At 26.2% G+C, this 23,580-nt stretch overlaps 2 protein-coding genes across 2 annotated transcripts; one reads left to right on the top strand and one right to left on the bottom strand.

Moving 5' to 3' along the window:
* The first annotated feature begins 2,112 nt into the window (after nt 1-2,112).
* LOC130663203 (integrin alpha-PS3-like) lies at nt 2,113-23,447 on the top strand. Its single transcript, XM_057462321.1, has 24 exons — nt 2,113-2,450; nt 2,542-3,446; nt 3,637-3,776; nt 3,847-4,020; nt 4,104-4,211; nt 5,924-6,304; nt 6,375-6,435; nt 6,979-7,156; nt 8,059-8,302; nt 8,396-8,525; nt 8,600-8,794; nt 8,869-8,954; nt 9,033-9,223; nt 11,207-11,366; nt 12,232-12,331; nt 12,408-12,898; nt 13,286-13,367; nt 13,433-13,574; nt 19,518-19,737; nt 19,815-19,981; nt 20,859-21,042; nt 21,593-22,210; nt 22,300-22,353; nt 22,422-23,447. Exons 2-24 carry the CDS (start codon nt 3,077-3,079, stop codon nt 22,446-22,448), a joined length of 4,503 nt encoding a protein of 1,500 aa, XP_057318304.1. The 5' UTR covers nt 2,113-2,450; nt 2,542-3,076; the 3' UTR covers nt 22,449-23,447.
* LOC130664148 (TD and POZ domain-containing protein 1-like) lies at nt 15,488-18,247 on the bottom strand. The gene is made up of 2 exons (XM_057463942.1): nt 18,002-18,247; nt 15,488-16,517 (listed from the first exon to the last, which is right to left on the bottom strand). The coding sequence occupies exon 2, from the start codon at nt 16,505-16,507 to the stop codon at nt 15,626-15,628; it is 882 nt and encodes a 293-aa protein (XP_057319925.1). The 5' UTR covers nt 16,508-16,517; nt 18,002-18,247; the 3' UTR covers nt 15,488-15,625.
* Nucleotides 23,448-23,580: the final 133 nt, after the last annotated feature.

A 23,580-nucleotide genomic window follows, 5' to 3' on the forward strand; every position in this document is an offset into this window, starting at 1 on the left:
TACCGCCAAAAAATTTAAATTACTATTTGAAATGACAACTGTATCAGAAGCCCAAGTAGCGCACTTGGCTTTGTGGCATCTATAAAATAAAAGTTTTGAATGATAGTAACATTAGCGGACAATTTTTAAAACTTTGAAATAATAAATTTAAATGTTTATAAAATAAAAATAAAAAATGCATGTTTAGAGAATTCAAAATTCAGTACATGCATTTTTTTAAATTTTATTATTTTAATTATTTAATTTTTTTATATGTAATTACACTCATAAGTTTTGAGGCTATTTTTTGACTTATCGATAAGGCAGCAAAATGTTGACAAAGCGATCAGAAATTTATGTCACCGAAAATATATCTGCTTAAAAAACTTGACACAAGTGACGATAAAAAGTAAATTACAAATAATGGTCAAATAAGTCATCTAAACGATTGTTTTAATTGAAATGACTTTTTTAGGACGGAAAAACGAATACAAATTTCCTATGATTCTCAAAACCAATATCTGTATGTCTTATTTATGTACAAAAAACTATGTACCTGAAGATCGGAACTTTTTTCGTGAAACGAAAATAAAAAACAAAACGAAAAGTAGAAAATCTACTGGATCTAAATTTTTGAAATGTCTCGCATACGCGCTAATATGTCAGCTGGAAATTACAGGCCACTCCTAACTACCCCTTCAGCAGTCAAATTACATAAATTTTTCATTTTCGTTGCGTGAAAAACGTTTCGTTCTTCAGATACATAAAAAACTTGGCTTTGAGACAAAAAGAAAAATTTGTCTTGTCTTTTTAAAAAACATCTTTATGATATCTTAAAGTTCTCTCTGAGCTACTTGGGAGTAACACGCTTGGCTTTGTGACATCTATAAGATAGCAGATTTGAGGCTGGTTTTTGACCTATCGATAAAGCACTAAAATGTTGAAAAAACAATCAGAAATAATTGTCAAATGAGTCATCATCACATCATCTAAACTATTTTTTAATAGAAATGACTTTTTTAAGACGGAAAAAAAAAAATTCCTATGACTCCTAGGATCAACATCTGCAATTTAAAAATTTTTTGTTAAAAGTGTACGAATTATAAAAGAAATACATGGGGAGCGATACCATCATCCTAAAAACTTTTCTAAAAAAGTATAAAAAATATCAAGCAATCAAGCTGCAAGTTATCTTTGTGTTGGAACTAAAAGATAGAGATTCGACAGTTAAGACTAAATAATATCAATATTTAAATATACTAAATCCTAACAGATTCACATCAGTATATTAAACCAAACTTGAAATTTGAAGGGTCAATTTCTGACATTTACTATAATTTTAATGATGCTGGAAGGAGCAGACATGAAAATCTTAGTGTTTTCATTAACAAGTCACTTGTCATTAAAATAAATAATTCAAAATGTGCACAAAAATATTTTGAAAGTTTCTTCAGATGCATCATTTATATTTTTTCTGTCAGTATTTAATTTTTTCAATTAAGAAAAGAACCAAAAAAAAAAAAAAAATTTAATGTCTGTTACCTTTAGATCATAATTTATGTGAGATACTGTAACTCTTCTAGGGTCACGTAATTTTCAAAATCACTGATAAATAAAATTTATTCAACTTCTTTTCAATCTTCTCAATGGATTAAAATTCATTTATGGTCAATTTATCTTCAAAAAATAAATTTAAAAAATCTTATAGCATACCTATTAAGTTTTGTATAAGATTTCAAGTTGTGCAATTAAAACTTTAGATAATACTTTTATATATATTTCTAAATTACGTTTCATAAACTCTGTTCAAGTGTTCGTCAAACTCTGAATCTTCTTTCATTATCGAAATTTTTTATTAACTCGCTAAAAATAGATAATTCCCACAATAAGTTGCATTTATTAAATATCTTATATATATTTATATTCAAATTTACACGATAATAAAGTCCCAATAATGCATACATACTCTATATATTCCGACTATTTATTTATATATTTAAAAAGGGAAAATACTTTCATTCGTAATTATCAGCATCAGGATCAACAATTATTATAAAAATTCCAGTTGAATAATTCAATAAAAATTTATTTTTGTAACATAACAATAATGTTATTTATATATTTATAATTCCATTAAAATATATATATTTAAAAGTAAAATATCATTGATAAGAATATGTTTTTAAAATTTATTTTGGTCATATGGTAATTTAAAAACATTCGATCAAAAACAAATATACCGCGCACGCAATATGACATTTTAAAGATCGATTATTTTCGACTGATAGCTATAGTCAACTTTACCATTAGGTAAATTTTTTATTTATTTATTCCATAGATAATATAAAATGTCGTAGTTAAATAATTAGACCATTAAAAAATTTATCTTAAGTAATTATAAATAAAATTTAACAATTGTCAACAATAAATACAACTGGATGAGTGATAGCTAATAATACTTGAGTTTTCACGTACGTATAGGTTATGATTTATAAAACTTAATGTATTTATTTTTCATAAATAAAATAATAATTATTGTTTATTGTATTTAATAATAAACAGGTTTATTTTGAGAATACGACATGTTCTGGCAGTATAAATTAAATTCAAAAAGGAATCAAAGTTTAGTCTATCTCACATCTACAAATACATCATCATCATCATCAAAGTCAACGGATTCATCAACAATAACAACGACGACAACAAATTCTGCATGCAATATTATTAAAGAAAGACAAAGACCAGTTTGGTTACATTTAATAGCAATATTTTTTTCAAAAAGAATGCTCTATGCTGCAGTACAGTATGGCATATCAGTCGGTGTTATGATTCACTATCACGCACGTTTAGGTTTTCATTTATTATTATTAGCTGCGTGTATGGAACACGTTTAATTATTACTAATTATTATCACTTTTACCATTTTAATTAATTTAATTAAATTCAATAGTAAAAATAAAAATACCGCAGTAATATTTATAAGTTTATTAATTTAAATGTCGATTATAAATGTTATTTTAATTTAACAACGTGTGACTAATTAATTAAAGTGAGATATTGATAGATAAGTAAACAAAAAAAATATAAATAAGTAAAGATGTTATTGCCATTAAGACAAGTAGTACTGATAAGTAGAAAACAAATTATTAGTCCATCAAAAGTACCAGTAAGATGGACATTAGGAAATAATTGTTGCCAGTATCGTGTGTCACGATCGTTGTATATTCAATCATCGTCATCATTTGTTAAAATTTATCAACGTAATGGATTGCTCAGGATTAATAATTATTTTTATACAACACCAAGACGTAATATTTCACCAGCAGTTGCTTTATTGATAAGACCTCTTACGAGAATCGGTGCATTGTTGTTTGGTAGATTTTTTCGAAAATGGTGGGCACGTAAAACCCCTGAAGAAAAGAAATTGTATATAGCATGGGTCTGTAGGCAAAGGCAGAAAATTTATGGTAACTTTTTAAATATACTTTATTATTTATCAATTTAATTTTTTTAATGTTGATACCATTAATTTAAATCGGGTTGTAGTAGTTGCGATATTTTTCGTTACAAGTACCCAGAAGACAGCGTAACCTGATATAAATTAATGTTACTAATTAGGACATAGTTTTTAATTATTTTTCATTTGTTTTTAATTAGGAGCCTTCGGATTTTTAGTGGCGGTTTTTTTTATGTTTTATTTAATGAATATTGAGGTGGATCCGTTAACCGGTAGATCTAGATTTATAAGCATGAACCCACAACAACAAAAAGTTCTTGGAAAAATAACTTTTGAAACTGTGAGTTAAAATATTTAATTAATACTTATGTATATAATTTAAGTTAATTTATATATTTTATTTAAATTAGCACTTGGAGATGCACAAAGATTTAATAGTACCTACAACGCATCCATCGTATGTCAGATTATTAAGAATTGTAAATAGATTATTAGAAGCAAACAAAGATTTACCTCAAGTTAAACAAAGAAATTGGACATTATCCGTAATTAATTCTGATGATCAAAATGCTTATGTCTTACCGGTAAATTAAATAAATTTTATATTATTAATTTATTTATTACAGGTAAATTTATATAAACTAATTGTATTATTTTGTATTTACAGAGTGGAAATATTTTTGTCTTCTTAGGATCATTGAAAATGGCTGAAAATGATGATCAGTTAGCAACCGTATTAGCTCATGAAATAGCTCACGTTCTTTTACAACATCCAGTAAATAGATAAACTAATTACGGTAGTACAGTCGGCTACCTATTATGAGCCTGCCTCTGATAAGCCCCTCCCCCGTAATTAGCAGTTACTGAGTCCAAAACAACTTCCCCCACTTAATCACTCTTTTGAGTTTCATATCACGCAGCCCCTGATAAGCCTCCGTTAAAATTGTCAAAATTATAAACTAAGAATAGAAAAAATTTACCATCTATATTTCGCAGAAATTTTAGCACTACCTACTAAATATTCAGGTAGTCCGATGTATCCTAGACAAACAATTTACTAGAAAAATCGAGATAACGGCATATGACCAAATGTACATATGACCTTTAAAATCATTTATTTATTTATTTATTTAATACGTATTTCTGCAATTGACAATATGATACAATAATTCAGTTATGATTATTTGATGACTAAGATAGATGAAGACATGATAAAAATAGAAACATTATTTAGTACTTAAGTAGATCACAAGTAGACTTCTTGAATTGCTCTAATGAACCTTAAAGAATTCTAAATCACAGGAGTAATTGTTAAGGGGGAAACGATCGTTCTGAGGTCTGAGATACAAAAAAAAAAAAAGCATATTTTTGTGATCTTTTTTTTCAGAGTACCTTCTTTATTCAAATTTTAAAAATTAATAAGATTATTAAGCATCATTTCAGGAAAATTTTGCTAAATCTCCATGAAAAAATATTGAAAAATAAACCGGTGGTAGTGGGGAGAACTGAGTCATCTAAAAAAAAAGCTTCCATGCGGTAGGCTGGATAACTCATGACTGCCTCATCTGAAATCAAAAAACCAAAAAGATTTCTTTAGTACATAAGTTTATCTTAGATTTGAACGAAGGACTTTTTTTTAATAACTACTTATTTTTTAATTAAACAAAAGGAAGAATTTTTGGCAAAAATCAGAGTTTTTTGATTGCATCTTTACCTAAAATTAAAAAACTAATATTTCGTTTAATCCTTCGTTCAAATCCAAGATAAACTTAGGTACTAAAAAAATCTTTTTGGTTTTTTTAATTCAGATGAGGCAGTCATGAGTTATCCAGCCTACAGCATGGAGACTTTTTTTTAAGGTGACTCGGTTCTCCCCACTACCACTGGCTTATTTTTCAATATTTTTTTATGAAAATTTAGCAGAATATTCTTGAAATAATGCATAATAATGTCACAAATTTGAAGAATTTTGATAAAGAAGGTATTCTGAAAAAAGAAAATCCCAAATATATGCTCTTTTTTTTGTATCTCAGACCCCGTTCCCCCCTTCACTGCATCAAGTAGTCTTATCCATGGGCTAAATTTAATGAATTGCTTTTTTGTACTTGATATATGGACTAAACGTCTATTTCTTAAACCGAATTTAGGAATATTCAGTTTTGTTTGCCTTATTATGTCCGGAGATACGAAATAACTATTAATGATTTTATAGAAGAAGCAAAGCTGGTAATACAGATGTCGAGTTTGCAACCTCCAAATATCAAGTGGATTGTATTGGTCTTCGAGACTTGTTACATTTCCATTTCTTTTCATATAAAATTAAACAGGGTTATAACGGGTAGTTGCGGATAAAACTAAACATATGGAAGTAGAGGCTTAAATTCCAAGAAAAAATTCCCCTGCGACCCCTAGACCAAGCTTATGACGAGTAGTCGACTATAATTAATATTAAATTAAATTAACTTAACATTCAATTTATAATTTTAGATTGAACAGATTTCGAGAAATTTAATTCAAGATATACTTTTGGCAATACCTATTGCAGTAGTATGGGCATTGTTTCCAGATCTGCTGGCATTGTTTCTTCAAGCATTAGGAATAAATATGTTTGATATTCTTGTTACGTATCCGTACAGTAGAAAATTGGAAACTGAAGCTGATAATGTTGGATTAATGTTGGCGGCCAAAGCTTGTTACGACGTACGACAAGCCGTTGTATTTTGGGGAATGATGAGGACTATGATAGAATTAAACCTAAAACCTGAATTGATTCCTTCCTGGCTTTCAACGCATCCAGATCATGCAGATCGTGAAAAAAATTTAACTCAACAGTTACCTTTGGCCATGGCCGTTAGACAGCAAAAAGGGGTAATTTTTTTTTTAAATCCATTTATTTTATAATCAAAATTATTAACTAATTTTTTTTTTGTTTAATTAGTGTCCAAAACTAAATCCAGCTGATCCAATAAAATTTTTCAACGCGCTCAGTATCAGAGAACGTGAATATAACTTGAAAAGAAAAGGAATCTTGTGATAAAGCAATAAAAAATATAGTTTTAAAATTGATTATATTTATTTACCATTTTATTATTATTACATTTAAGTAACTAATCAACTTTATTTTTATTTCACATTGTTATATTTATTAAACATTAATTAAAGTGCCTCATTCAAGTATTCATTATTTTTGTGTGATTGTTACAGTTTTATTTATTTAAATTTCAGCTATTGCTTGTATTTTAAACGTTAATTTTTTTTTTAATATTTAATTTTCATTGTTAGTTGAAGTGACATTGATATTGACAAATAAATAATAAAACATAATTATACTCTAACTATTTATTTATATATATAAATAGATTGAAGTTTTTTAAATATTCATTAGATGATTCGATATAATAATTAATTATAAATATCATTAGCGGACACAGCTTTGTGTGAAAAAGATTGTCTTATCAGTGCTGACTCTTCCTGTACTTGAATTATTGAAGGTTTTATTCACGAGTAATGAAGTTGATTCAATCACTGTTAAATTTCTTGTCATACTGACTCATTAAATAATTTTTTTTTCAAAATGCTCGCAAGTAATTTAATAATATTCATACTTTTTGTTAATATTTCAATAAGTTTCTGTTATAATATCGTTTTAAAAAATGCAATTATTGCTCGTAATCGTGATTTTTCATATTTTGGATACAGTATTTTACTTCGAAAACCCTGGTAAGTATTTTAAATAAATAATTAATAGGAGTGTACGAATAGTTCAAACTTACGAATTATTATTCGTATCGAATCGAATCAAAATATTTGATCGAACTTTGAATCGAATAATTTGAATTATTCGTGAATTTTTGTAATATTCGTAAGTTTTCGAATTATTTGAAAATTTACTAATAATTTCAAAATTTTCTTTCGAACGATTTAAAATTGTATTATTTTTTCGAATAATTCAAATTTTAGTCAGAGGTAAATAGAGCTCGGACACGAATCTACGACAAAAAGTATTTAAAATTTTTTTTTTCTAATCGTTTTAAATCGATTCTTTTATTAAGGGTTAGCCGACGTCTAATAATTTCTGGATTTTTTTCAAAACGATAATAATAAAAAATTGCACCTACAGTTCATTAAATTTTCTACATGTGCATATTTTTATTTTTTTTTTTTTTTTTGTAATTAATATTTTGAAAAAATAATCTGAAAATTATTAATTGTCTGTTAACTTCTGGATCATTCAGAATTTTCTCGATTCGAATTGAGTAATTCGAAAAGTCACAAATAATTTGAAGACTCAGATAATTTAAAAATTTTTGAATAGTTCAAAAAGTTACGAATCATTCGATAAGTTTCAAGTGATTCTAAAAGTTACGAGTAATTCGAAAGTTTTTGAATAATTCTATTTTATCTAATTATTCAATTTTAAAGTTCTCCAATAAATGAAAAATGAATATTTAAAAGATGATCAAATTTTTTCCGATTCGAATCGATCAATTTGAAAAATTACAAATAATTTGAAAATTCGAATTATTCGAATCTGTTTGATTCGCACACCTCTTCATAATTAACTATAAATTATTATAATAATTATTTTTATTAATTAAAAAAGTGATGAAAAATTTTTAAAGGATGATTGTAGGAGCACCCAGAGCTAATTATTCATCAGTACCTAGAAGTTCCCGAGCTCCTTACGAACCAGGTGCTTCTTACAGATGTAATTTAAAAAGTGTAAAGTGCGAACAATTTAGACCAATTGATGTTAATGATGAGTCAGGGTTTATTAGTCAAGTTAATTATAATAGTGTAATTAAAAAAGAGGATGGTTGGTTTGGTGCAGCAATGGCTTTAGATGAAAATAATGATATTTTAACAGTATGCTAATATTTTTTATATTTATATTTATTTGAATTTAAATAATTTATTGATGATAATTAACTAATTTATTAATTATTTGATAAATAATAGGTCTGCGCTCCAAGAACAATTATATCTATTTTTTCAATAATGGATAAACACGTTAGCATGCATGGTGTTTGTTACAGTGGTAAAATATCATCAGGAAATTTAGAATTAGACGATAATTTTAAATCTCATGGTATTTAATTAATTATTTATTCATTTATTCAAATTAAAATAATTATTAAGTATAATATTTATTATTTCAATTAGATTTTTTATCAACTTTTTGGTATAATCCTTTGCATGGATTTTCTGTACATTATGCTAAAACAATTGGAAATGATAAAAATAATAAATATAAAATGATTACTGGAGCGCCAAAGCATGAAATCATCGGTACTGTCCAAATCAAAGGTCAAAAAACAGCTATTCTACTTCCGACAATTGATGATTTAACACAATTTGGTATTTATATTATTCATTTTACTAAATTTCATCATCACACAATTATCTACTTTAATTTAATATTATTTTTCAAGGATACGCTGTTACTTCAGGATATTTCTTCAATAAAAATAAACTTCTTTTTGCTGGGGGTGCTCCTGGATGGAATCTTATTGGACAAGTAAATTAATTAATTTTTTCTGTAATCAATATGTAGATATAAATAATTGATGATTCAATAAAAATTATTGGTGACAAGGTAGGAATGTTAGATCCTGAAACAGATCCAGCAAAAGTAATAATGAGTATAAAAGGACAAACGGTTGGTGAATACTTTGGAGCTAGTTTGACAGCTGGAGATATTAATAATGATGGGTATGATGATCTTATTATTGGTGCTCCTCATTGGGGAAGTGATAATGGAAGAGTTTACATTTATTTTGGCAGTACAAATGTAATTAATTTACAGAATTTCATTCATATTATTTTATAATTAAAATAAATCATAAAGAAATGCTTTTTCTAGCGGATCCAAATTATGGTAAATTACGGGATTTACTGCAAATTTACCACATTTACGGTAATTAGTGGCAAATTACGGGAAAATATGGGAATTTAATGCAACATTACGGCAGTTTACCGTAACACAGTTCCGTACTTCATTTTACGGTAAAATACCGCACTTTTAACACGAAATACCTTAGAACTGTCGCAAAATCACGGTGAATTACTATACCTTTACCTTAAAATTCGGTACTTTTATCGTAATTAGTCCGAACACCATAAATACCATAATGTACCGTAATTCGGATCCGCCAAGGCTGTAATAAAATTAGAGAACTAGCTGCTTGATATAATAATTTTACTATATTCAAATAATTATCGGCACACTTTATACGTCAACTACTTTGTAAGCAATTTTTAGCCCCTATCCAAAAGTTTCCATAGAATTCACTGAAATGGGTAAAAATCGCATAGAAACCAATACAAGTCTGTTGGATTCTATGCGGTTTTTTACCCATTCGAGTGGTTTTTATGGGAACTTTTGGAAAGGGCGAAGAATCAATTGGCTTTCACTGGCAATCAATTTCTACTACAAATAATTAGTTAATTTTTACTGAGAATGAATAAAAATGGGAAGCAAAATGCGTCTATGAGGTAAAACGTTTCCCTTTATGTCACTCATAAATTTAAATTACAAGAAGTAAAACGGTTCCCTTTTTATTACTTACAAATTTAAATTATAAAGGGCAAAATGGGTCGCCCGAAGTTACTTGAAATAAAATTTTAAATTTCTAAGCAATCTGCAAATTTTTGTTTGAATTAAATTATAATTTTTTAAAAATAAACTAAACGGAGAAAAATGGCCGTAAAAAATTTACCGATTTTTATTATGCTGTCGACCAAACGTGAAACAGAAATTTGAGTTGCCAAAAAATTATTATGCACCACAAAAATTATTATACACTTTAAACATATTAATAAATTGTAATGAAAGTTATTTGTCTAAAATAGGAATTATAGTACAGTATAAGAAAGTTTTAGAGGATCACAATAATAATTATAGTACAGCATCATAATTTTTTGGCGATTCAACTTCCTATTGGAGGCTTGATCGACAGCACAATAAAAATTCGAAGATTTTTCTTCGTGTAGTCATAGAGTTTGATTCAATTATTTTTTATTAATAAATTACATTTTTATAAAAAATTTGTCTATTGCACGAAAAAACGGATTTCGTCCTGATAACAAAAGACAGGATAACGAAAGATTTTGTTATAATGACAAACATGATTTCTGCTCTCCGGCCGGAAAGTGGCCACTTTTGGGCCGCTGCCCTGAACGAAGTTGCAACTTTCCAGCTCCGTCGAGCAGAAAAATAGTATACGCACCCTAGTCAGTAAAAAAAAAAGCCTCTGACCACATATTTGTCAGCCCCGACCAACAATTACATGTGCTCTGAGACTTTTCTTATTTTACTGGCCTAGGTATGTAATATACTATTAGCTTACGGTACACGGAAAAAAAAAATAGGTGCTGCAACAGGATTTTGTCCTGTTGCAGCGCCTATTTTTTTTCCGTGTAACAAATCAATTTGTTATACACTGATAGAAGGATTTCTTAGCATTTAAAAAAGATTTCTTAGTATTTAAGAAATCATTTCTTAACTATTAAAAGATCATTTCTTAAATAGTAAGAAATATTTGTTAAATACAAAAAAAATGATGTTTAAGAAGTGGTTTCTTAAATACTAAGAAATCCTTCTATCAGTGTAGTAACAAATGAATTTGTGTCGTAATTAAGAAGTCGATTTGTTATGAGAACGCATGATGTTTATTATAATAACATCGTCGTATTTTAAAGCCGGCATTTGCTACCGCAAGTAATCTTAGCTTATGTTTACATACATTTTTGTTAATGCTACAAATTCAGTCTGTTACTTCAACAAATCAGTTTTTTTATTGGAACACAACAGTTTTGTTACAGTTACAAACTATTGCTTGGCCCAGCGAAGAATTTGCTAGCATTACAAAAACATTGTAATCCCAACGAATGCTTCGTTATCCGTATATTAAGGCAGAATTTTGTTACCGTAAGTTATCTAATCTTGTGGTCACAAAAAAATTTTTTCCGCGTAACATTTGAATTATTGCGCATATTCAATCTATTTTTAACTATCAATTGATAATTAAAAAATGCGGAAGAGTGTATTCATTATAGTATATAAACTAGTTTAAAAATAAATATAGGAATAAAAATAAATATATACTATCGCAAAAGAATAAAAATAAATATAATCATGAGAAGAAATGTCAAAAATAAAAGTTTTTTTTTTGAGTTCATTTCGTTTTGCGACTAAAATAAAATTCAGTATAAGCTTTTCATCTTTTTTAATTTTTTAGGGGGACCATATTGTCCAACATTTTGAATTTGTTCATTTTTTATGAATAATTTTGAAAAACTTTTTTTACTGCCACGAAAATTTTCTTCCCAAGGTTTTAAAAAGTCTTAATAAATTTTTTTAGAAAACTCGACGAATTTGTCTAAACATTCGACTTCTTAGGAACTGATAATACTTTCTCAAAGTTTTGAAGAGCGAATACAATTTTCAAAACTTTTATTTCCAATTTGTAAGAATTATTTTCACATTTTGCAGAGAAAAATTTCCACTAGGATGAATCATATTTCCTAGAGAGCCCATTTTGTCTCACACCCCTTTTGTAATTATCATAAAAATTTCAATGAATTCGTGTCAGAAATTATGACTATTTAATTTTAATTTTTATCTTCAATAAAATTATTAAATTAAATTTATGAAAGTCATTAAAAATTATAAAACGTCAAATTTGTTTTAATAAATTCTTAAATTTTGTTCTTACTATAATTAATTTTAATTATTAAGTTATAATTATTATCACATTATTATTTTATAATTTTAATTATTCATAATGCATTAGAGATTTTTAGAACCACCAATTATAATTAATGGGCCAACTGAAGACAGTTGTTTTGGATACTCTATAACTACCGGTGACATTGACTCAGATGGATATAGTGGTACTTGAATTGATTATTTTAATTAAAACTATAGCTATGGTTGATTCATTATTTCATTAATTTAATTTGTGATTAGATTTAATTGTAGGAGCGCCTTGGGAAGACAATGGAGCAGTTTATGTCTACAACGGTGATTTAATATCTAACATGGAGACTAATTTAAATGTCCAAGTACTCAGAGTTAAATCAACAGTAAAAACATTTGGATTTTCATTATCGACTCCCGTTGATATTGATGACAATGGATTTCCTGATATTGCTATTGGGGCTTACAAATCTGGTCATGCTTTAGTATTGAAAAGTAGACCTGTCTTGAAAGTTAATTTATTTGGTCACTCATCGCCTCGTACTCTCGATCGCAACACCACGAGTTTTCAATTAACATTTTGCGTAGAGCATTTTAAAAATGGAAACCTTTTCCAACCATTTGTAGAGAGTTTTAATTTGACTATTTCTGTTGATAAAAATTTTGAAAGAGTTAACGAAACGAAAATTTTTCTCCAGCATATTTTCAAGTGGAATGATACTTTAGTTACTCTTTGCATTAATAAAGATATTCAGTTATTGGTAAAATAATTAATTAATTATTCATTTAATATAATAATTACACTGTAAAAAATCGTGAGTGAATTCGGAGTGGTTACGGATTTTATTTTAACTCAAACTCACTCCGTCATTCGGAGTTCTGGAGTTTAAAAAAAATCACTCCACATATGAAGTAAATAAGGAGTTTGTTTTTTGCAGCGCAGTGATTTAAATTTTATTTCAATCTGCATTCACTCCAAACCGGAGTCTCAATATTAAAATAAATTCCCCTTCGAAGTGAATTTCACTCCAAGAGATTAAATAAAAAGTCGCCAGCTTCGCATTCACTCCAGATTTAATCCGCATTTACTCCGCAAATTTGTTACTGTGTATTTATCTATTCAAAAATTTAATTACTTATTCTTTTAGGAAAGTAATAAAAATTTTATCGACTCAATTGATGTTGAAGTGACTCATAAATTTCATAATGTAACAATTTCAAAAGATAAAGGTAAAATAACCGGATTGTATTTGTAAGATATTTATCATAAATTGTAATAAATAATTTTCTTTTAGGCGCAGTTGTATGTGATCTGTGTCCTATTGGATATAAAGGAGTGGAATCGACTATCAAACATTTAAGTATTCCATTCAATACCGAATGTGGATTAGATGAAGTTTGTACATCTTCAATATCTGTAACTACTAATTTCATTGGGTAACAATTAATCTTAATGTTAATTTACAATTTATGATGCAAGAAATAAAGATTTGGGTATGTACAAATCACAATTACTTTTCCATGCATTAGACAAAAAATATTAGAGAAAATTACCCGATAAAACAGTCGTATATTTTTATCATCCCATTGATTGTTCAAAAGTACTTTTTTTATTTCTGATATGGGTCCCTGAATTCCATTTAAGGGAGCAATGCCCGTTTTATATCCTTGTGACTTTTACAAATTTTGCGCAGTCAGCACCCATTGTTCGTATAGCCGATATTGTAAGCTAATTTTGTGAACTGGAATATTTTTTTGACGTTTAATTTTTTTTTTTGACATTAGCTGCTATATTTGTTAAGATAACGATTAAAAGTAGGACTTAGAAATTGATTTGTCTCAAATTGTATAGTGAAGTTATAGAAGCAACACTATTAACAATGAGTAATTAATAATTTCATAATTAATACTGATATTCATTAAATTTCTTGACATTGTTGGCCGGTATTATTGTATTCTGCGATTAGTTACAACTAATTGATGGGTTTTTTTTTTTTTTATATATATAATTATATATTTACGTTTGTTATTCGCATTGTAACTATTGTATTTTTCAACTTTTCGCTATAAAAATCAAAAATTTTCAAAAAAAGAGAAGCTATTGGTTTCGGTCCGATTTTTGAAAATCGAGTTTTTATCAGCCCCCATGAAAAAAATTTATAAAAAAAATATATGTTAAAATATAAAAAAAAATTATTTTTCATGTAAAAAAAATATATTAAAAATACATAAAAAATATAAAAAATATATTTTGAATTGCTAACTTTTGGCCGATTTTCGTATATATTTTATACATTTTAAATATATCTTAGAATATATAAAAAAATACATGTATAAAAATATTTAAAAAATTGATTGAATATATATTTTATGTCAATAAAAAATATATTTTTAAGTTAATCAACAACATAGAAAAAGAAATATAAAAATATATTTATGAAAACTTGAAAAAATTATATAAAAAATATATTTTTAATATAATGTTTTTATATTTTTTTGCTTAGATTGTTGATTAACTTAAAAATATATTTTTTATATTTTCATAATTATATTTTTTATTGATATAAAATATATACGAAAATCGGCCAAAAGTTAGCTATTTAAAATATATTTTTTATATATATTTATTATTTTTTTATGTATATTTAATCTATTTTTTTTATATTTTAGCATATGTTTTTTTTATAAATTTTTTTCATGGGGGAGATCCCGATGTTTTGAAGTCCTAGGAAACCATTCTGACTATTTCCGGATTGACGTCCGCGCGTGCGCGTGTGTGTGTGTAAACTAATTTTTGTCGTACGATACCTTTAGTACGAATCAATCGATTTGAATGTACTTGGCGGCAATCAAAAGAGCTCTTTAATATTTAGATGTAATTCGATTTTGAAGGTGCTCAGTCAAATAGTTTACGAGTTATACGAAAAATTAAAATAAAAAAATTTGAAAATGTAATCAATTTTAAGTCTTGATGAGCCTTTTTGATTGCCGCACAATACATTCAGGTCAGTCGATTCCTTCCAAAGGAATAGTACGACAAAAGTTAACTTCTTTTAGCTAAATGTATTTTTTCAGTCCAAAAGAAAATAATAAGCTCAAGGAACTAAAAAATTACTAATAAATAACATTTTTAAGATCTTTAAGTTCAAAAACAGTGGGAAGTTTTGGGTTTTTTTTTTAATTTCTCGATAAAAAAAAAAAAAATCAAATGTTTATTAAATAAATCAATTTATAAGAAGTTATCTTCAGTAAAGATGCACTAAAAGATCTATCTATTAGTCTCGTAAAATTTTTGATGACTTTCATTCACTCAGTATTAAAAGTAAGAAGAAAAAAGTACTCTGTAAAGTGAGAAATGTTTTTTTAATTATCGTGAAACATTTAACAAGATTTCAGTTTTATAAAAATGCAAAAAGTGATTAATTGAAAAAATAAAGTCTGTTAATTATTATTGATTAAGATTAGTTAATTAGTGTATGATATTATTTTCAAACAAATAATTGCTTTCTATTGAGTATAATAAATGCAATAGCTCGTTGTTTCAGTATCTGACACTCATGAATCCGAGCATACTCCAATAAAATCAGTACATTATCAAGCTTTAAATTATTACCTAAAATCAAGCCACAGATATTTTTTAGCTCATTAACCTGATACATTCCTCCAAACTCGAGCAACTTTAGAGCCATATTGTAATCATCGTTAGCTTTCTCTAATTTTCCTGTATAGAAATACGTAAGCAATTCATTTACAAGATCTTCATTGAAATCTTGGAAAGTTATACAATTCTCATTGGATTCTTTCATGTCCGTAGTGAGCATAGTCCTCAACACTGGACTGTGACTTGCTAAAACCATTTTGTGAGCAGGAAACTCTTTGTCTTTTACTTTTATGACAACGTCACTGAATTCGGTATTTTTAAAATAATGTTCCATATGTTTATATAAAGCTGGATTGTATAGTTCATCTGTAAATCCGTACCAAATTACTGAACAAATTACTTCTAAATCATATCTCGGTACATTAGCATAAGAATAGATACAATGACGAGAAAGTGGAAATTCAGTAACATGCACATCTTTCCAATCACTCAGATCCATGATTAGAGGGGGTACTCCCTCCGTTGAAAATTCAATCGTTGCTGCTGCTGATTTAATATGATTTTTCACTATTCTTAACTGTAATTTTCCCGTATCCTCCCATTTAACAGTCAGATAGCAACTCAAACCTGGCACATTTTTTATGCAAAAAATACTTGATGTGACTAGTTCATTTCTACTTTGGCACACAAAAGTGGTTTTAAACGTTGTTTCATTGCTAGCTTCTGAAGGCCCTGGATTCGATCCGCTGGTTGAAGGGGTTTTATCCATTTTAGAATATCTGCAATTAAATTTTGTCAACTAAATTTTATTTTACCAAGTATTTTTAGGACTTCAAACATATGGTATACTTATAATCTTTAACATATTTCTGATAGAATACACTGTGAAAAATATTTTATTAAAATCAACACAATCTGTGTGTGAAAAATGGTCTAGACAATATTTGCGTTATTTTTTAACACGGACTTGTGTTCAAATCTCAACACAAAATTCGAGTAATACAAGAAGTGAATTCAACACTTTTTAAATGTCAGTGACAACACAAAAAAATTTTAACTTATACATTTTATTTTTGTACCATCGACATTGAGTAAATAAACTTATGCATTATTTTGATGGTATCAATAGTGACAACAATTATTATTAAAGATTGAACTATTTTTTGATAGTAAATAATATATTTTTAGTCAAGATTTAAAACAAAATCTCGTAATATTCCATACCGGCTGTAAATAGTAAATCAATAAATGTTTTTTAAAAAAACAAAAAAATAATTTTGACATTACATGAAATAATTCAAAATTATAACTAAATCTTTTTTATTAGTATGATAAAAATTCCGGCTTTTAGTAAATGGTAAATTTAATATATTAAATATTATACATTTTTAAGTTAAATCGATATTTATAAAATGTCGATTTCACTTTCATTTTTCTAATATTTTTTCCTTGACTATCGATTAAGTTTTTAACATAAATTTTGTGTTAATTTCAAAGCTAAATAAATGTTGATAATTATAATTTTTATACTAAGTAACACTTTTTAAGTATTAAATAGTAGATCGATTTAAAATTTTAAACACAGTGAAATGTGTTGATTTAACACAAAAAATTTAACATGGACCTTTTTTAACACAGATACACAATATTTTTTACCGGATGAGACCCACAACCCTATTTTTTTTTTAATTAAATAATTATTTAAAAAATTATCAAAATTGTTAGATCTATTTAATTTTATTTAAAAATATAATAATGACTAAGAAAACTTTTCATTTCACAAAACATTTTCTGAAAGTACGCAAAAAATTTAATCCGTAATTTTTGACAAATTTTGATTTCAATTAATATCTTCGAGTATTTATTTAAATAACTTCTCATTTTTTTCGAACAATTTAATTAAGTAATTGAATAAAAACAAACAAAAATCTTCAACCAAACCTAAATATGTGAATCTTCATGTTCGTTATAATATTTCATTTATTTAACTGAAGAAATGTTTGCTAAATCTATAAAAAGAATTACATTTATAATTTTTAACAAGTTTTAAATGGAAATAAACGCCTACAAACTAATTTTTCTTTAGTCAAATTTTTTTTATTCATTAATAACACTTGCATTAATAAATAACGGAAAAATATTTTTTTTAACCAAACCTAAGGGTGTGGGTACTTATTTTATTCGCTATCTCATATACTTTCACAATATCTTAGTTATTTTACTAAAAAAAAATTATAATAATAATAATAAAGTATTAACTTACCATTAAGTTATTTATTAACAAACGATTAATCTCGTAATTTTGGTTAGCCAATGTCGAGTATTTTTGAACTATTTTTTAATTTAAAAATTGTTCAGTCAAAATTTTAAATTTTATAACTTATTATTTAATTCTTTATAATCTTAGTTAAAGAATTTCTGATTATATTATAACGTAAATGACACTAGTCCTGGGAATGGATAAACTGTCGTCAAATAAGTTTTGAAGATCTAAATGATGATGCATACCTTGAAAGCTCACGTTAAAACAAAAATATAACAAGAATAATAATAATAATAAGAAATAAAATTTCCCGCTTGATATTTGCAATGAAAATCTACATTATCGACAATTATGTCGGCTATCTTTTTTTTTTTTTATTTTAAAAATGAAAAAATTCAATGGTTTTTTGAACAGAAACATTCAAATTATTCTATTTTTTGACATAGAATACCCCGTACATAAATATGTATATAATGAGATAAGTTCTATATCATTATTTATAAAACCATTTATAATTAATAGATCATATTTTTCACTCGGGTATTCATGAAATTCTAAATGACAACTAGAGTACCCGGGCAAGAAAATTTAAAGCCAAAATAATATTAAAATTTTATTTCGGCTGAAAAAAAGCCCAGTTAGTGAACACAAGGCTGAAAATTGTCAAGGCCGATAATGAGGTCTAAAAAAACCGAAAATAGGTTGACTTAATTTATCTTTCAATTTTCGACTTGTTTATTATAAGAATAATAAAATTTCGGCGTATTTTCGACAAACTGTCGACTTCTTCCAACAAAATTTTACAGCTTCTGCGAGATTTCGGCAAAATTTAGGTCTCTTCGAATAAAATTCTATGATTTCGGCGTATTTTTAGCCAAATATTTTTACCCGGATAAATTCTTCATTCCTCAGCTTTTATCAAATTGCTTTTGAAAAAGTACTTCTTTATATATTTATAGACCACCAAAACGTTTAAAATTTTTTGTTATAAATTTTAAATAATTAAACTTAAATTTAATGCTTAAAATCATTTAATTGATAAAATATATTAAAATATTTTTAAATAAAATTAACTAAATTTGTAATAAACATCAGTACAATTTGCTTCTGTTAATAATCCATTGAAATCGTAATTTAATGGCATAAAAATTACTGGTTAATGAGAAAGTAAATAATTATTTTTTGTAAAATGATTTTAATTAAAGTACATTAACAAAATTTAAATAAAATACTTTAAGTAATGGAATCTGATTAAACAAAACGATTCACTCAATGATGAATGTATATTTATATTGTAGTAAAATTGAATCGTTTTGAATCGTTGCTTTTAATCAGGGTATGTACTTTAAAGTAAATTTACTCAACTACACGTAATTATTACTTTTCATATATTTCTTGTTACTTTGCATAGGTAATTTTTATTTGTTCATACGAAAAATTTTATTTCTTGTTCCATGAATAAAGTCAATGTTAAAATGAATGCATACAATAATAAAATTATTTAAAATTTCCATAGAGTTAGTGATGAAATGACTTGGATAATTGGATCCAAAGACATAAGCTTAGAATTTAATATTAAAAATGAAGCTGAGCCAGCCTATTTAACATCAATAAGTATTGAATTACCTGAAAATATTTATTTACGTAGCGTATTACCTTTTTGTCAAGAAATTACAGATGGAGAAACTTTAAAAGTCACTTGTGATGTTGACAATCCATTATTAGTTGGAACTACGGTATTCACAATTCTATTTATTATTACAAAATAATTAAATTTAAATTTTTTAAGAATAAATTAAAAAATATTTTACAGAAAACGATCACCATAGATTTAGACATGAGTCAACTAAATGACGGCAGTTTAAATGGAACGACTGTAAACTTTGATATTAAAATAAATACACGAAGTCAAAATAATGGTGACCAACATATATATGAATCTCTTTTGTTATTAAGTGAATTTGTTTTTAATTTGCATGGGTAAATTTTTAAGTGATTTATTACACGGAAAAAAGAGCAGTGGAAAAATTACAGTTTTTAGTGCAAAAACAGGGCCCTCGTATGAAAATTTTCAAGTATTATAGTTTGCACTGTAGAAATTGAGACCAAACCGAGAAAAAAATAAATTTTGTGAAATGAATATTTTTTCGAGTAATAAATCGACATAAATTTTTGTATCATTAATTTAATATTTAGCGCGAAGAATCATTTTCTTAACAGAAGAAAATCAAAATTTATTTACACTTTTACAAAAAAAAGATCAAAATATCTTGAGATAAACTTGGGTTTCTTCCATTTAGAAACTTATTTTAAACGAAATCTTCAAATTTTTGCACCAAAAATATATTGGATTGTAAATTTTAATAGCATAATTTATTGTGGTAAAAATATACAATGATTTAAAAAGATTATTTTTCTCTCAGTGTACTTCTTGTAATAAAGTAATTACAATTATAGATACCAAATTTTACAGTTTCTAATGTATTTTTAATTGAATGAAACTTTATTATGAATAAAACGCTATTAAGGACTGAAAAAATTCTCATATGAAACTTTAATAATTGGTTCGTCTCAGCAATAATCGGCTGCTCAATTTCAAAATACAGTAAGGGAAAAATTTTTCAAAATCAATTTTTTAGTATTTTTAGTTCCAGTGGGATCTTATGGACATATTTCAAAAATTTTATTTTTGTCAGTTATTGTGTTTTGAAATTGGGCAGCCGTAATGTAATTTTGACAGTTCTGAAGTACAGGGACTGATATATATTTGAAACTACGATTTTTCGACTATTCTTTTTGCCGTGTATGTCAAAAGCAAATAATTTTTAAATTAATTTTCATACTTTTTTTGGTATAGAAATGCTAATGACAAGAACTATTACTACTCAATTGAAGATGAGTCATCATCAAATATTAGTTTTCAGCATGCGTATCAACTTCAAAAAATTGGCGGAACTCCTGTTTTGCTATCAAGACTTACGATTAATGTACCTACTAAATTGCGAGGAGTAGAAATCGTTACTTTAACGAATAAGCCACGAGTAAATATAATAATTATTATATTTTTTACTTAAAATTAAGTAATTACAATTAACCCAGTGTATTATTGACCACAAAAAAGTTCTTTCAAGTTTTATGAACGTTTTTAATTTTAAATCATCTATTTATGTTAGAATCCATAGAGATTTTTTTATACCATCAGATTTTAAATCTGAAAAATAAAAAATATTTTAAATTTTTTATTTATTTAATATTTTTTATTTTTATTTATAAAAATTAACAGATCTCAATTTATTTTCTTATCAAGCAAATTTAGTGAAAAAATTCTCAAGTGATAATTGATATGAAAAGTTTTCTATACAAATTTATTGAGTAATGAATGATAAATAAAAATTTTAAAAAAAATATATACTTTTCATTCGTAATGAAATAATTTTTCGATCTATAAATTTGTAAATAAAATGTCCGAAAAACCTGAAAGAATATTTTTTATTATCAATAATAAGTGAGCTCAAGGAACAGCATAATTACTTAATATTACTTTGATTAAATATTTAATTAACGTAAATATTATAAAATATTTTCTCCTAGATTTTTATCTCAGGAAAATTATATAAATGTTCAACGATTGGAATTCCAATGGTAAAAAAATCAGTAAATTATAGTCCAATGATTTTAAAAGAAGAAATTCTAGAATATAATTTAAATACGAGTGAAAAAATATCAACTAATAATTCAAATTTAATAATAAAACGAAGTACTGATCAACTTCCTGATAAATTAATTCCACTGATGACATCAAATCCTCAATCAGAAGCATTGATAAATGAGAATGCACCTAAAATATATTTAAACTGTACGTCAACGGATGTGGAATGTGGAAAAATAATTTGTGATATCGGTTCTTTGAATAGTTATCAAGATACCGGTGGACTGCAGCTAGATTTTTCAATTAATCCTTTACTTTTATGGAATAACACTCAAGAAAATTATGAAGAGCAAGTTATTTTTACAACAGATGCTTTGATTGACGTTATTAAACCTGTAATGAAAGAATTTATTTCCGGTACAAATTTAATTACTTATACTCATACAATTATTTATAAAATTGATAGCAATAAGAATAAATCAATCAGTATTTGGATTATTATTGGGTCTGTGTTACTAGGATTAGTTGCATTATTCATTATTGCAATTATATTATACAAGGTAATAAACTTTAATTTTTTTTTTGTTTAAATCAAAATATATTAAATAAATTTTTAGTAATTAATGCTCATATTTATTTAATATTTCAGTATGGATTTTTTAATCGCAGTAAAAAACAAGAACTAGCGGCTCTAAAAAATGAAGTAAGTCAAAAATATTAAGCACAGTAATTTTATTTAATATTTGTATAATGTTTTGTTCTTAATTTTAGACAGACAGCATATCAGGAGCGTCGTAATTATAACTATCGTTTATTTATAAAAGTACATCATTATTTATTGACTTTTTTTTTGATAATATAAGTAGTTAATTATTTAATTCTTGAAAATTTATATTTAATAAAGCGTTCGGTAAAAATGCTACTGAAATTGATAAAAAAAAAAAAAAATAAAATTTATGCTATATCTTAGATATATGGAAAAATAATAATTTTATTTTTCGTGCAAAAAAAATTCATTCCAGATTCTAAAAAAATTGGACATGTAGAGCTTTTAAATTTGAGACGAATTAGAAATTCAATTAAAACTTTTTTCGAAATTTTAGAAGTTTAAGAGTAAAAGACTTGGCAGTGTTACATGTTTACTCACAACATCTCCACTAAAGGGAAATGGTTGTAACTCTACTCATATACTTCTTTATTCAGTCTCAACTCTTCTCAGTTTCTTAATCAGCTTCAATCAGACTCAGCAACAACTTTACTCAGTTATAACTCTACTCACGTATTTTGGCCTATCGATAAAATATCAATTCTTTGTGAGTAGAGTTGTAGCTGAGTAAAGTTGTTGCATAGTCTAGTTGAGTCTGAGTAAAGATATAACTGAGAAGAGTTGAAGCTGAGTTAAAAGATAAATATTTTGAGTAGAGTTAAGGCTGAGTAAAGAAGTAAATGAGTAGAGTTATAACTATTTATCTTGAGTAGAGATGTTGTAAGTAGACATGTAACACTGCCTTAGAACTTCACGTTCATAAATTTCAAGTCAGATGAGAACTTTTTTGAAAAAGCTTTTTTTTTTTAAAAACTCTTCATAATGGAGGAAAAAATCTAGTATAGGTTTTTAAAATTATATTATAAAAATTTTCTCATCTAGCAGAAAATTCGTGCACATAAAATTATAAATCAACTAGATTTTTTGCTGTTAAAATTCTAAAGGCTCAAGAAAAATAAAACTTGAAATTCTAATCTATCGCAAATTTAGAAATTCTATATGTCCAATTTTATTGGAATGAATTTTTTTACACGGGTTTTATCCTGATAAATTTAATTGATTTTATATATTTATATATATTAACATAATTTTTTATTATTTTAATAAGTAGACGTTTTTAACACAAACTTCACTTAAAAAATTTTCATTAAAAATGAAAAAAAT

This window comes from Microplitis mediator, chromosome 2 (genome assembly GCF_029852145.1).
Source record: "Microplitis mediator isolate UGA2020A chromosome 2, iyMicMedi2.1, whole genome shotgun sequence".
Lineage (NCBI taxonomy): Eukaryota > Metazoa > Arthropoda > Insecta > Hymenoptera > Braconidae > Microplitis > Microplitis mediator.

Coding starts and splice junctions, on each gene's coding strand:
- LOC130663203 (XM_057462321.1), top strand. CDS start 3,077: ATGTTATTGCCATTAAGACAAGTAGTACTGATAAGTAGAAAACAAATT. Junction 4,021..4,103: donor AAAATGCTTATGTCTTACCG/GTAAATTAAATA, acceptor TTGTATTTACAG/AGTGGAAATATTTTTGTCTT. Junction 22,354..22,421: donor TAGCGGCTCTAAAAAATGAA/GTAAGTCAAAAA, acceptor TCTTAATTTTAG/ACAGACAGCATATCAGGAGC.
- LOC130664148 (XM_057463942.1), bottom strand. CDS start 16,507: ATGGATAAAACCCCTTCAACCAGCGGATCGAATCCAGGGCCTTCAGAA.